Genomic DNA, 15928 nt, shown 5'->3' on the forward strand with positions numbered 1-15928 from the left:
CCTGTAAAACCAGAGAAACCCAGAGGCAGAAGACCATGACGCCATCAAACACACACCAGCGATCCTTCACGTACGAGTTATCACCCTGTGAAGAAACAAAGAAAGGTTCGTCAACAATCAGCCCTGGGTGAATGCCAAGGTTCAATGTGCAACAGGTCACCTCGTTCAACCACTTGGCATCTAGGCATGTTCTCAGAGAGCAACTGTGCAGGCAACGGGGCCAGGATAACGTGGGATTTGTCAGGTAGAGTGGAAGGTCCCCTTCTTTCTGATCTTTTGGTGACAAGTTTTGATGTTTGCAAAAATACTTTGTAACAAAAAGACAAAGATCGCACACAAGGCAAATGCAAGAAAACATGCCATTAGGTCATCGTGAGATCAGATGATTGTCTATCGCACCTCCCTTCCCCAGTCAGAATAAAGTTACTGTTTTCCCCTTTGACTCCGAGCCCACATGCAAGTCTGTTCTCTGCAGGAATGTCACGATCTATTTATTCTGGTATTCCGATGGCTGGTTAGTTTTTTCTGTGCACTTATCATTCCAGACTACCAGTAAACTGCAGCAACTGTCTCCTTCCTATCATTCTGCTGTCACCCACATGGGAAAGTTGGTGGATTTGGGGTTCATTTCATTGTCGGGACCACAGTAAGTTGCCCGTGCAGTGTGCTCCGCTTGCTAAATTCCAGAGAAGTCAACACCAAGAGCACCAGACAACGTCTGACCCTATCATATTACACAACTGGTATGAGAATGGAGGCTAAATGTCTGCATTGTAGTGACATCTTACTGGCTGCTCTTTCTGTTCTTAATACATTTTTTTGTTTTCTCTTATGTCTGGAATCCACAGCTGAATCTTGACATCTTCAATTAAAGAGAGTTTTAAGGAGAGATTCCAGAGCTCAGGCCCAAGCAGCTATCAACAACAGAGTGTACCAAATATAGATAACTCAACCATCTTATCACCAACTAAAGAGCGGTCCTGAGCTATCATCTACCACAGTGGAGACGGACTATCTTTAATCGGATTTTACTTTGCATTAAATGTTATTCCCTTTATCCTGTATCAGCACACTGTGGATGGCTCGATTGTAACCATGTATAGTCTTTTCACTGACTGGATAGCATGCAACAAACAGTTTTTCACTGTACTAAAGTTTCATTGTCAATAAACCAAACTAAACTAAGTTGAGTAGGAAGGAACTGCAGATACTGGTTTAAACCAAAGATAAGCACAAAATGCTGGAGTAACTCATCGGGACAGGCAGCATCTCTGGAGAGAAGGAATGGGTGACGTTTCAGGTCGAGACCCTTCCTCAGATTGAGGTCAGTCTGAAGAAGCATCTCGACCCGAAACGTCACCCAATCCTTCTCTCTAGTGATGCTGCCGGTCCCGCTGAATTACTCCAGCATTTTGTGTCTAAACTAAGTTGAGGATAGTCAACTGGGCAGAATTGAAAGAGTGCAGGAAATCCAAGTCTAGGAAACCTTACAGGGTTGATATAACGCACTGGAGTTGACCAAATTAAATCTGTCCTGATTATATGTGGGCTCCAGAGGTGAAGGAAAACAGATCCTTTATCCAGAACAGCAAGAGGGGACAGTGGGATGTAACAGGGATCACAGTAGTGTACTTTCCGTCCTTCTGCCATCAATCCACTGCCATCATTACCTCAGGATAAATGAGTGTGTTACAAAGCTGAAGAATCTCTCAAACTGGAAACTGTGGAAAGCAGGAAACATAAAACAGTGTTGAACAAATAAACAGGCATCTTCAACATAAATTGCCTGAGAGACGGAGACAAAGCTTGCCAGATGGTTATGACAATGGTAATGGACACTAGTGACCACACTGGCAGATGCCTGCCTTTAACCAGCAGTCCTCATCATTAATCAGAAAATTGCTGCACTACAAATTGAATGGCTAAAGGCGACGGTTCAGGCAAATGACAAGGACACTGACAACTGCAAAGTAACATGCGTCTGATAACAAGAGCTCACATCACGTTCCAGATTCACAAGCAGCGTACTGGCACATGAATATTACAAGGGGAGGGATTTGCACTAATTTGCTTTCTCCCGAACATGGGGGGGCGGGGGGGGGGAGAAAGCAATAGTAGGGGACGGGGTTAAGATCAGCTGTGATCTGACCAGTTGGCATAGCAAGATCGATGGGCTGAGTGTCCTCCTCCTTATATTCGCACATTTAAATATGGAGATGGTAGGAAGTTACTGAGCATTTTACAACCGTTTGGCTCAAGGCTACAGAACACACAGCTTTCCCCAATGGGGAGGAGTGAGAAAGAGTACACCAGAGGGTGGGAGGGCTTTTTCCAAGTGCCTGAATAGGATTTTTTAGTTGCCAAACAGAGGAATAATTTTATAATAAAGTATATTTTGGTAGAAAAAGATTTATATTTCTTCGATGCCATTTTCTCAAAGCAGCCAACTTAATCAAGAACCAGTCACATCCTGATCATTCTCTTGTTTCCCCTTTCCAGTCTGGCAGAAGATTAAAAAAAACTAGGCAGCACGTGGCACCAGGTTCAAGAACATCTTCTTCCCTGCTGTTATCAGACTATGGAATAGGCCTTCCACATGCTGGGGATATATCCCCAATTTCCCCATCTAAGTTATGGGACGTTCACTTTTTAACTTATATTTTCTGTAGCTATAACACTATAATCTGCACTAGGTTTATGTTACCATTTGCATTATTTGTTGCGTCTATGCAACAAAACAAAGTTTTTTCCCTGTATCTCAGTACGTGACAATAATAAACCAATACAAGTACCTTTTCCTTTACCAGAGAGGAGAAAAAAGTTACAACTGAGGAATTCCAACATGTTCCCTACAAGTCTTTAGCCACACAGAAAAAATAATACATCACTGTTCTAACGTCAAGTCAAGTCAAGTCAAGTTTATTTGTCACATACACATACGAGATGTGCAGTGAAATGAAAGTGGCAATGCTCGCGGACTTTTGTGCAAAAGACAAACAACCAAACAAACTATAAACACAATCATAACACACATATTCTTTTACATAATAAATAATGGAAGGAAAAACGTTCAGTAGAGTTAGTCCCTGGCGAGATAGGCGTTTACAGTCCGAATGGCCTCTGGGAAGAAACTCCTTCTCAACCTCTCCGTTCTCACCGTATGGCAACGGAGGCGTTTGCCTGACCGTAGCAGTTGGAACAGTCCGTTGCAGGGGTGGAAGGGGTCTCTCATGATATTGTTGGCTCTGGAGTTGCACCTCCTGATGTATAGTTCCTGCAGGGGGGCAAGTGAAGTTCCCATAGTACGTTCAGCCGAACGCACTACTCTCTGCAGAGCTTTCTTGTCCTTGGCAGAGCAATTCCCAAACCAGATGGTAATGTTCCCGGACAAGATGCTTTCCACCGCCGCTGCGTAGAAGCACTGGAGGATCCTCGGAGACACTCTGAATTTCCTCAATTGCCTGAGGTGGTAAAGGCGCTGCCTTGCCTTACTCACGAGTTCTGAGGCGTGTGATGCCCATGTCATATCCTCGGAGATGTGGACTCCCAGATATTTACAGATATAACAGTTCACCCTATCCACAGGATCCTCATTTATCCTCAATGGAGTGGAACTTTTATCCCACAGCACCCGAGAAGCATCTTAACCACATGCACCACAATGATACAATGAGGTATCTCACGGGGCCAATTAGAAACAGGCAGTAAATGAGGGCTTTGACCGGTGACAATGAATCAATACATCTGGTCCACAATGACAGTGGAATCAGGAGTTTTCTGGAATAGAGGAACTATGGGACATCCATACATCGAAACGCTAAATAAACAAGGTGTTTTGCAACAATAGACTGGCTGTCATCAACAGTCAACATTGCTTGTATTGTAGATGAACATACCTTAACAATGCCCCGAATGTGCATCTTTGCAATCATCTCCGAAGAATACAAGAACATGAGAAGAGTGTCGAGGGCGAACGTTACATGCTGAAGCGGTGGGTAGTGCTCAAAGGTCTTGGGTGTATTCATACAGACGGAAATCACGCTGATGATGGCACAAACTCGCAGCAGAGAGTGGACCCACTGCAAACAGAGAAGATATCAGTTACGACTCCCACCTCCAACAGGAAAACTGAAACATGGCCGTAATGTTTTATAGCTTTCTCACAATACCCCAGAGTACATTACAGACAGGTATTGAAGTTGGGGGGAAAAGTAGCTAAGTTATGCAAAGTAAACTCCCACAAACAGAACATCGATAGTGACTAACTTACCCATGTTATTTGTTAAGGGTTACATTTTGGCCCAGAAGAGAACTTCTGCATCTCGAATAGCACCAAGTGGTCTTTTGCATCACTAAGAGCCTGGAACTTGGTCTAAATTCTCAGGTGAGGGACAGAGTCTCTGCCAATGTATGATGATGAATAATCGGTGCTCAGCACTGTGGTGTGGACCTTCTGTGTTGATACTGAGATAACTGCTCAATGAGCCACAGCCTGCATTTCTGGGGTAGGCATTTTCTTTACATGCATCCTCATTTCCAGAACAAACATTACACACACTGACAAGGAGCATTCCCAATTTCAGGAACCTGCACGGACATTAAGGGATACTGTTTCTTTTCCATTGCTCGACCCTTTGCCACGTTACACACAGCAAAGGTAACTACAAACATTTGCTACCTTTCCGTCCTGCGCCTCCTGCCTTGCCAGAGTGAGGCCACACACAAATTGGAGGAACATTACCTCATATTTTACCTGGGTAGCTTGCAATTCTCTAATTTTAGGTCATTTGTATAAACACCTCAATCTCCCCCCCCCCCCCCCCCCCCCCCCCCCCCCCCCCCCCCCCCGATTCCTCCATTCAGTCTGAAGAATGGTCTTAACCCAGAACGTCACCTACCCATTTTCTCCAGGGACGCTGCCTGACCCGCTGAGTTACTACAACATTTTGCGTCTATCTTTGGCTTGTATTTTACTTTTCTGTTCGCACTGAATGACATTTTGAAAACTGATTCAACGGTCTGGTTCACACAAATTCCAAACTGTCCTTGAACCAAGCTCTCGTGTCAGAGGACAGTTATGGTTCTGGAATCACACGCAGACAGAGACCAAACTGGGCTGGAGGATTTCCTCCCCTGAAGGACTTCAATGAACAAGGTTGTTTTTGCTGCTCCTCTGATTTTGTACCAACATTACTGAGGGTGTCTTTTTACCTCTTGATTATTAATAACTTGAATTTAAAACTCCAACTGGAGGGTAAACTCATGTTTCTGGGTTGCTAGTTAAGGACTAAGATAACTAGTAATTTACCTGCTCACCATCATAGAAACATAGAAAATTGGTGCAGGAGGAGGCCATTCGGCCCTTCGAGCCAGCACCACCATTCATTGTGATCATGGCTAATTGTCCCCTATCAATAACCCAAATAGTCACTGTTCTGAAATTACAACAGTGTCTATTTTGGGAAACATCTCACTGGCAGTGATGTGCATTGTAAGTCTAGAGAGCTTGAAAGACATTCAGAAAGAGAATGGCTCTTCAACATCAGCCCATTTACAGCAACATCTGACACGGCTCTCTCAGGCCCCCACTAGTTTAGTTCAAGTTTAGAGATACAGCGCGGAAACATGCCCTTAGGCCCACAGAGTCCACGCCAACCAGCAATGAATACTATCCTACACACCCTAGGGAGAATTTACAAATTTGCTGAAGCCAATTAACCTACAAACCTGCAAGTCTTTGGAGTGTGGGAGGAAACCGGAACTCCTGGGGAAAATCCCCTCAGGTCGCAGGGAGAACGTATAAACTCTGTACAGACACCACCCATAGTTACGATCGAACCCGGGTCTCTGGCGCTGTAAGGTAGCAACTCTACCACTGTGTCACCATGCCGCCCGCTATTTGGGGAATGATTTTATTTTACATAAATTTAAATCCTATTCACCAGAGTACACCTTTGGTCCAATTCATTTCACAGTTAGCTAATTCATCTCCCCAGTCATTTGGGATTTCCTCCATTTTGAATCTAAGCTACAAGATGCTGCCTGTGTGCTCTACAATATAGAGGAACCTAGGAGAAAGAGAGATTAATATAATATTTGTGTCTGACCAGGAGGAGGCGCCATTAAGCCACAGGCACTTGGTCTGGATGCCACTCCAAGGGCGTGAAGAAGCCATATGGGGCTGGCCAGCAAGGTATGCACCAATTACAAGAACCATAAGGGAACAAGATACTTCACAAAGTTCTCAGACAGAACGGTAACACCTTTGAAGCATGTAGTTTCTGAAATGAGTATGTGACTGGAAGGACTGGAAAGACTTGTAAGTTGTTCATTACCACAGGAACTGGCCCTTCAGCCCACAATGTCCGTGCCGAACATGATGTCAGGTTAAACTAATCTGTCTACATATCCTTGCGCCCATCTAAAAGCTTCTTAAAATCTATAATTATACAATCCTCCACCACCACCTGGTAGTGTGATCCAAGCACTCATCACGCTCTGTAAAAATGAACTTGCCCTGCACATCTCTTCAACTTTGTTCCTCTCACCTTCAAGCTGTGCCCTCTTGCCATCTGTCTTTGTCATTTCCAGCCTGGGAAAAAGGTTCTGTGTCGATCTGTGACACAATGGGTTGGATTGTTCTATAATAAAGGCTAGATGTTGTGTACCCTGGAGGAGACTAGATTTCACCGGACCCACAAGCACAACACCCTTGTTTCCTCAAAACTGAATATTCTTCCCGTTTTGAGTCATGTGCTTGATAGCAAAGTCCAGAGACATTCAAACCCTTGCAGCATGCCTAGCCATTGCACCAATGTTGGCAGTATAAACGTGCTCCCCACTACTACTGCTCTCTGCACTACTTCCACATTGTTTACATTCCCAACTTCATTTATGGTTTAATTTTGCTCTGCTTCCGTACACAGTTGCACAAAATGCCCAAATCTTCACCACCCTCAAAATTCTTCATCTCCCTTGAATTCTATTTACCAATGACTAGAAACACTTCTGCCACACAAATCCTTCCTGTCTCCATTAAATACTTCCTTCACCATCCCTGTGCTGGAACAGCCCCGGTCTCTCAGGGATCGCTGGTCGGCACTGACCCGGTGGGCTGAAGGGCCAGTTTCCGTGCTGTATCTCTAAACTAAACACTCCACAGAAATTGCTCATCCCTGGAACTACTCCAGGAAACCTCTCCAATCCCTCTCCAAAGTCTTGGTGTCTTTCCCTAAGAGTGGGACCGGACTGATAGTTCTGCAGGTGATGGAATATAACATTTAGCATTCAAAAGAGAGTTAGATAGAGCTCTTAGGGCTAGTGGAATCAAGGGGTATGGGGAGAAGGCAGGAATGAGGTACTGATTGTGGATGATCAGCCATGATCACATTGAATGGCGGTGCTGGCTCGAAGGGCTGAACAGCCTACTCCTGTACCTATTGTCTATGATGCCCAACCAAGGAATTTTTGCTCCTTGTTTTAAAAACCATCAGGCTACAATAAAAGCAGAAAATGCCAGAAACACTCTGCAGGTCAGGCAGCATCCATGGAGCGAGAAAGTTAACGTTACAGTTCAGAGACCCTCCCTTAGAACTCAGTCTAATATCAATGTGCACCATCTCAAGCTCCACAGAGGGAGTTGCAGGATTAGGGACTTAATACTTGTAGGGGTGGGGGGGTGGGGGGGGCATCATTTTGAAGAAATCGTCAAGGATAATTATTTGCATTTACAGAGCATCGTTAATGCAAAAAATGTGGCAAGGTGCTTCACAATGGGATCTTCAAAGAAACACTGACACTTCGCCACAGAGGGAATTATCAGACCAAGAACTTGGTCATAGATACATAGAAAATAGGTGCAGAAGTAGGCCATTCGGCCCTTCGAGTCTGCACTGCCATTCAATATGATCATGGCTGATCATCCAACTCAGTATCCCATACCTGCCTTCTCACCATACCCCCTGATCCCTTTAGCCACAAGGGCCACATCTAACTCCCTCTTAAATATAGCCAATGAACTGGCCTCAACTACCCTCTGTGGCAGAGAGTTCCAGAGATTCACCACTCTGTGTGAAAAATGTTTTTCTCATCTCGGTCCTAAAAGATTTCCCCCTTATCCTTAAACTGTGACCCCTTGTTCTGGACTTCACCAACATTGGGAACAATCTTCCTGCATCTAGCCTGTCCAACCCCTTAAGAATTTTGTAAGTTTCTATAAGATCCCCCCTCAATCTTCTAAATTCTAGCGAGTATAAGCTGAGTCTATCCAGTCTTTCTTCATATGAAAGTCCTGACATCCCAGGAATCAGTCTGGTGAACATTCTCTGCACTCCCTCTATGGCAATAATGTCCTTCCTCAGATTTGAAGACCAAAACTGTACGCAATACTCCAGGTGTGGTCTCACCAAGACCCTGTACAACTGCAGTAGAACCTCCCTGCTCCTATACTCAAATCCTTTTGCTATGAAAGCTAACATACCATTCGCTTTCTTCACTGCCTGCTGCACCTGCATGCCTACTTTCAATAACTGGTGTACCATGACACCCAGGTCTTGATGCATCTCCCCTTTTCCTAATCGGCCACCATTTAGATAATAGTCTGCTTTCCTGTTTTTGCCACCAAAGTGGATAACCTCACATTTATCCACATTATACTGCATCTGCCATACATTTGCCCACTCACCTAGCCTATCCAAGTCACCTTGCAGCCTCCTAGCATCCTCCTCACAGCTAACACTGCCCCCCCAGCTTAGTGTCATCCGCAAACTTGGAGATGTTGCCTTCAATTCCCTCGTCCAAATCATTACTTGCAAAAGGGAGAGAATTACAGACCCCAGGGGCCAAGCCAGCTGGAGTGGCAAAGTACCACACTGGCTGGGGTTTCAAGTTCAACTCACCGGTTTGTTAATCCACAGAATGTCCGCATTGTCTGTCAGCATCTCATCCGGACCAAAGTCGGTAACGGGCTGCACTTCCACTCTCGAACTCTGCTTCCGTTTCAACATCTTTGAAGCACACCACTTTCAAGTAGTAAATTCTATAATGCAAACCACAGTAAAACCAAGTTAGCACATTTAGCATGTCTCTACATCAGTGGCTGGAGTGAGGGACAGTCTTTGAACACTGAACAAATTCTCCTTTTCAGCTATTTATTCCGAACTAGACAACTGCACTATTGTACTTAGAAAACTCAACATCACAATTAATCCTTACTTTGCACACATTTATTCATAATTAATTGGGAGAAATTACTTTTAATTAACATCTTTGTAAATGCTACAACACCTTGATTTATGATAATATCCAATTCAGAGATTTAATCATCTTGGGGTAATAACAATTAGAAACATAGAAACATGTGCCCCAAAATTGTGCCCCATATGACCATGGATTGAAAGGAACTGAAATGTTGGCTTCACATCACGCTCCTAGGGACCGGAGTGGGAAAGAAGAAGAAATATTACCCCGGAAGACTAGTTTTGGGCGCCAAGGTGGAATGATACATTCCAAGGGAAGTGAGGGGATCAGATTAGGCCGAAGAGTGGGACCAAAAGATGGGGTCAGACAATCTTAATGTAGGTCAAGTACAAGAAGATGCACCTTCCTAACACTGCCCAAAGAGCTGAGGTGCCTTTAATATAGTCCAGTCAATATGCACAAATAAGGTGAGGTACCTTCAATGAAAATTCTTGTTTGCAGCAGCAACACAGGCACAGACTCAGACAACACACACAAAAATCAAATTATACATAAATTACACGTAACATTTCCAAATGAAAGAAGACTGTGCAAAAAACAGATGTCAGTGCAAAGGTATATTTAAAAATAAAAACAAGTCAACAGGAGTGCAAAAAGTGGCCCGTAGCGTTCAATTATCAAGGTGGGTTTAGGGTTGCGTCGGTTGGTTCAGGAACTTGGTTGTCGTAGAAAGGGAAAATAGAGCAGGAAAACACACAAGCTCAACAAACATTTCCAGTCAACTCCAGGAAGTAAAATCTACAACGCTAAGCACTATATAACTGATTTAACACATAAAGTAGTTTTCTACATTAGAGCCTGGCGTGAAGGATGGACATTGTAGGTTGAAATTAACATCCTCAACTCGATAATACTAATTGGAAGAAGGAAACACCACATCACATTTGGTCTTGAATTGATCCGGACTGTTACTATGTGGCTCACATCAGTAGGAGTAGGAGTAAACGGGTCCTTTTCACAATGGCAGGCAATGACTAGTGGGGTACCGCAAGGCTCAGTGCTGGGACCCCAGCTATTTACAATTTATATTAATGATCTGGATGAGGGAATTGAAGGCAACATCTCCAAGTTTGCGGATGACACTAAGCTGGGGGGCAGTGTTAGCTGTGAGGAGGATGCTAGGAGATTGCAAGGTGACTTGGATAGGCTGGGTGAGTGGGCAAATGATTGGCAGATGCAGTATAATGTGGATAAATGTGAGGTTATCCACTTTGGTGGCAAAAACAGGAAAGCAGACTATTATCTAAATGGTGTCCGATTAGGAAAAGGGGAGATGCAGCGAGACCTGGGTGTCATGGTACACCAGTCATTGAAAGTAGGCATGCAGGTGCAGCAGGCAGTGAAAAAAGCGAATGGTATGTTAGTTTTCATAGCAAAAGGATTTGAGTATAGGAGCAGGGAGGTTCTACTGCAGTTGTACAGGGTCTTGGTGAGACCACACCTGGAGTATTGCGTACAGTTTTGGTCTCCAAATCTGAGGAAGGACATTATAGCCATAGAGGGAGTGCAGAGAAGGTTCACCAGACTGATTCCTGGGATGTCAGGACTTTCATATGAAGAAAGACTGGATAGACTTGGCTTATACTCGCTAGAATTTAGGAGATTGAGAGGGGATCTTATAGGAACGTACAAAATTCTTATGGGGTTGGTCAGGCTAGATGCAGGAAGATTGTTCCCGATGTTGGGGAAGTCCAGGACAAGGGGTCACAGCTTAAGGATAAGGGGGAAATCCTTTAGGACCGAGATGAGAAGAAACTTTTTCACACAGAGAGTGGTGAATCTCTGGAACTCTCTGCCACAGAGGGTAGTTGAGGCCAGTTCATTGGCTATATTTAAGAGGGAGTTAGATGTGGCCCTTGTGGCTAAAGGGATCAGGGGGTATGGAGAGAAGGCAGATACGGGATACTGAGTTGGATGATCAGCCATGATCATATTGAATGGCGGTGCAGGCTCGAAGGGCCGAATGGCCTACTCCTGCACCTATTTTCTATGTATGTATCAGGACGCTAAAACATGTGACAAGCAAAACCATTGCCTCTCAAGCCCAGCCTTCACTGTATCTGGTTTTGATGAGGCTTACCTTGGTAACACCCACCTGCAGGAAGGGTGGACAAACATTTGTGAGTGGCGACAGCTGGCTCTCACCAGAACTTGGGGCTATTCGTGTCCGTTAAGCACAATGCAATGTCAAGGCCATTCAGAGGATATGAACATCAAAGTCTGACTGAGCCAAACAAGGGGGTAAAAGGGAGATAATCCAAAGCTGGACCTGCAGTTTTAAGCAGGATCAAATAGAGAGGGAGCTGGGGAAATTTAAGTTATCATTTTCAGAGCCAAGGGTCCAACGAGCTGAAGATGCAGCCACCACTGACGTAATGACAGAAACCTGGTATAATTGTGGGGTTAGAATTAGAGGAATGCAGAGATCTCAAGCAATCAGAAAATTACAAACATTCGAATTAGGAGCTAAACAAGGCCTGCAGAACAGACTCCTTGCTAACCAGACAGTATCTTCAATACCAAATTCACATCTCTCTACGACAACCATTCATCCTGTACTTATCGTGAATCAGTCCATCTATAAAAGTATTCAAAGACTTTGCTTCCTCTGCCCTTTAAAAAAGATTTTCATGGACCCTCAGGGAAGACTCTGTGCTACCTCCCTCTTAAACTTGTGACTTTTATTTTGGAGCAGTGGCCCTGGCCAAGGCAGGGGGGGATGGTGGGGATCCCAGAGAGAGTGCATAGTGTCTTAGAGGAGAAAGGATAGAGAGCAGCAAGAGTTCAAAGTGAAAAGTTTAAAGTGAAGTGCTATGAATAAAAAGTGGGCACTGATGTGCAGGCACAGGGTAGGATGGACAGACTAATCAAGGATTAGGGAGCCAAAGTCGGTGTTTATTAGCGGCCAAGGCATGGGGAAGGACAACAGTGACACCAGGGAGTGAGGTCAATAAAATAGTCTCCATACTAGCCAATCACAGAGTTCACATACAGTGCCCTCCATAATGTTTGGGACAAAGACCCATCATTTATTTATTTGCTTCTGTACTCCACAATTTGAGATTTGTAATAGAAAAAAAATCACATGCCTGATTAAAGTGCACATTGTCAGATTTTATTAAAGGGTATTTTTATACATTTTGGTTTCACCATGTAAAAATTACAGCTGTGTTTATACATGGTCCTCCCATTTCAGGGCACCATAATGTTTGCGGCACATAATTTCACAGGTGTTTGTAATTGCTCAGGTATGTTTAATTGCCTCCTTAATGCAGGTATAAGAGAGCTCTCTGCACCTAGTCTTTCCATCACCTTTGGAAACCTTTTATTGCTGTTTATCAACATGAGGACCAAAGTTGTGCCAATGGAAGTCAAATATGCCATTATGAGACTGAGAAACAAGAATAAAACTGTTAGAGACATCAGCCAAACCTTAGGCTTACCAAAATCAACTGTTTGGAACATCATCATTAAGAAGAAAGAGAGCACTGGTGAGTTTACTAATCACAAAAGGACTGGCAGGCCAAGTAGGACCTCCACAGCTGATGACAGAAGAATTCTCTCTATAATAAAAACTCCCCAAACACCTGTCCGACAGATCAGAAACACTCCTCAAGAGTCAGGTGTGGATTTGTTAATGACCACAGTCATCGAACAAGACTTCATGAACAGAAATACAGAGGGTACAATGCAAGATGCAAACCACTGGTTAGTCACAAAAATAGCACAGCCAGGTTATAGTTTGCCAAGAAGTACTTAAAAGAGTACTGGAAAAGGGTCTTGTGGGCAGATGAGACGAAGATTAACTTATATCAAAGTGATGGCAAGAGCAAAGTATGGAGGAGATAAGGAACTGCCCAAGATCCAAATCATACCGCTTCTTCTGTGAAACACGGTGGTGGGGGTGTTATGGCCTTGGTATGTATGGCTGCTGAAGGTACTGGCTCACTTATCTTCATTGATGATTCAACTGCTGATGGTAGTAGCATAATGAGTTTTGAAGTATATAGACACATCCTATCTGCTCAAGTTCAAACAAATGCCTCAAAACTCATTGGCCAGTGGTTCATTCTACAGCAAGACACTGATCCCAAACATACTGCTAAAGCAACAAAGGAGTTTTTCAAAGCTAAAAAATGGACAATTTATGAGTGGCCAACCGATCTGAACCCAATTGAGCATGCCTTTTATATGCTCACGAGAAAACTGAAGAGGACTAGCCCCCAAAACAAGCATAAGCTGAAGATGGCTGCAATAGGGAGGTTGCACGACAGTCGGGTCACAACCCATGACCCGTACTGTTGCTACCCCACGCCAACTGGAGTACACGCGATGAACAGCAGGTAAGCATTGACCATTGTTTCCAGCGTAGCGGGCCCGTTAAAACCCGCCGAAATGCTCAATTTTTGAGCTGTAAATAAATATGGAAATCGGGATAAGCGTGAGAGACATTTAGCCTGCTTCAGAATTCCAAGTGAGGAGAAAATGACAGTAGATAGAAGCGAGAGCTGAAGGGACAACAGCCAAATTGCTTGGTGAACATTGGCCGTTTGCTCACTGCATTTCATCAACAGTAAGGCATTATTTGTGTTTTTTCTTGACTCCTTTGGCATCTAAAAAGTTTCAGAAGTGATAAATCTGGCTGTAACATTTTAAAATCGCCCATGGTTCTCAAGTGGGTTTTTACATACAAAAATAAAACGCCTCTGAAGCAAAATTTACAGTCAGATTTATCACTTCTGAGACTTTTTAGATACTAAAGGAATCAAGAAAAAACACAAATAATGCCTTACTGTTGCTGAAATGCAGTGAGCAGACGTGTTAATCCCAATATTTTCAATTTTGATAACTGCATGGCCAATGTTGCCTGAAATGTGGGGGACAAATAAACACTGTTGTAATTTACATGGCGAAACCAAAGTGTATATAGAAATGGCCTTTATTAAAATCTGACTATGTGCGCTTTAACCACATGCGATTTTTTTTTCTATTACAAATCTCAAATTGCGGAGTAGAGGCAAATGAATAAATGATGGGTCTTTGCTCCAAACATTATGGAGGGCACTGTATGTATGGAGTCCAACATGCAGGAATCTAAATGCGTTTAGTTTGCTGTATTTAACACATTTAGTTTTCATGCAATATGGATTTAACGTGCAGGAAACTAAACATCATCGTGGCTTAAACCCAGCCTTGCCTGGACATGTACAGGAGCCCTGTGGATTTCTGGAAAGGCCTGGGATTGTTGCCGGGGGCAACCTCACGTTTGGAGCAGTGAACGTGCATCACAACTCGTTTGAGGCGGGTGATTAAAAGGAATTAGATCTGCAGGCCTGGTTTTAACCCATCCTTGTTTTGCTTTTTCCCGAACGATGCAAAGTGCTGCATCCATAGCAACAGATCCGTGGAATGGGACTGTTCTCCCGGCAGCATTCGCCTCCATGCGCGGATGCTGCAGCCCCGAGGCTTCGCATCGGTGGAGGAGCAACAGTTCGCCAGCATCTCTCTCACTCGGCGCATCCGGATATTTAGCCTTGCAAAGATGCACTCATCCCCCAAGCCCGGTGACATTGCAAACCCTCTCACTGACAGCCGGCCGGGAGTCAACTGCACTCACCGCCGCCTTCCCAACGAACACCCGTGCCCGACCAGGCCACCTGAAGCAACAATTCTGCGATCTCACTTCTCCCTCTCCTCCACTTCCATCAACAACCTTGGTACCGGAAGCGCCCGGGTTGCTATAGATATGAGGCGGGATTTCCGGTCGGTGCAGGTGCAATGGCAACGACTTACCTGTTGCTTCATCTCCATTGGAACCACCAGGCTTTGTACCAGGGGTCAACTTAACCAAAATTATCATTTTAAGTTAATGATGTTGCAGAAATGGACAGAAATAAGTCATTAAGATGCAGATGCACAAGAGCGCAGAGAAGATTTACGAGGCTGTGGCCAGGACTGGAGGGCTTGAGCTGTGGTGAGAGGATGGGCAGGCGAGGACTTTATTCCTTGGAGCACAGCAGCATGAGGGGTGATCTTATAAAGGCGTGTAAGTCCATGAGAGGAATAGAAACATAGAAAATAGGTGCAGGAGTAGGCCATTCGGCCCTTCGAGTCTGCACCACCATTCAATATGATCATGGCTGATCATCCAACTCAGTATCCCATCCCTGCCTTCTCTCCATACCCCCTGATCCCTTTAGCCACAAGGGCCACATCTAACTCCCTCTTAAATATAGCCAATGAACTGGCCTCAACTACCTTCTGTGGCAGAGAATTCCACAGATTCACCACTCTCTGTGTAAAAAATGATTTTCTCATTTCGGTCCTAAAAGACTTCCCTGCTATCCTTAAACTGTGACCCCTTGTTCTGGACTTCCCCAACATCAGGAACAATCTTCCTGCATCTAGCCTGTCCAACTCCTTAAGAATTTTGTAAGTTTCTATAAGATCCCCCCTCAATCTTCTAAATCCTAGCGAGTACAAGCCAAGTCTATCCAGTCTTTCTTCATATGAAAGTCCTGCCATCCCAGGAATCAGTCTGGTGAACCTTCTCTGTACTCCCTCTATGGCAAGAATATCTATCCTCAGATTAGGAGACCAAAACTGTACGCAATACTCCAGGTGTGGTCTCACCAAGATCCTGTACAACTGCAGTAGAACCTCCCTGCTC

General features: G+C 44.3%; 1 protein-coding gene across 2 annotated transcripts in view; it reads right to left on the reverse strand.

The window, feature by feature from the left end:
• The window catches only part of nalcn (sodium leak channel, non-selective), a 183908-nt gene extending 168936 nt beyond the window's left edge, over window positions 1–14972 (reverse strand). For both annotated transcript variants that reach the window (XM_033023102.1, XM_033023101.1), the window contains exons 1-4: window positions 14876–14972; window positions 8898–9037; window positions 3897–4079; window positions 2–85 (exon numbers count right to left, since the gene is read on the reverse strand). In XM_033023102.1, coding sequence (XP_032878993.1) covers window positions 2–85; window positions 3897–4079; window positions 8898–9005 — 375 coding nt within the window. In that variant the 5' untranslated portion in view covers window positions 9006–9037; window positions 14876–14972. The remainder of the gene's footprint in view (window position 1; window positions 86–3896; window positions 4080–8897; window positions 9038–14875) is intronic.
• Between the last annotated feature and the right edge of the window lie 956 nt (window positions 14973–15928).

Source organism: Amblyraja radiata, chromosome 6 (genome assembly GCF_010909765.2).
Source record: "Amblyraja radiata isolate CabotCenter1 chromosome 6, sAmbRad1.1.pri, whole genome shotgun sequence".
Classification (NCBI taxonomy): domain Eukaryota; kingdom Metazoa; phylum Chordata; class Chondrichthyes; order Rajiformes; family Rajidae; genus Amblyraja; species Amblyraja radiata.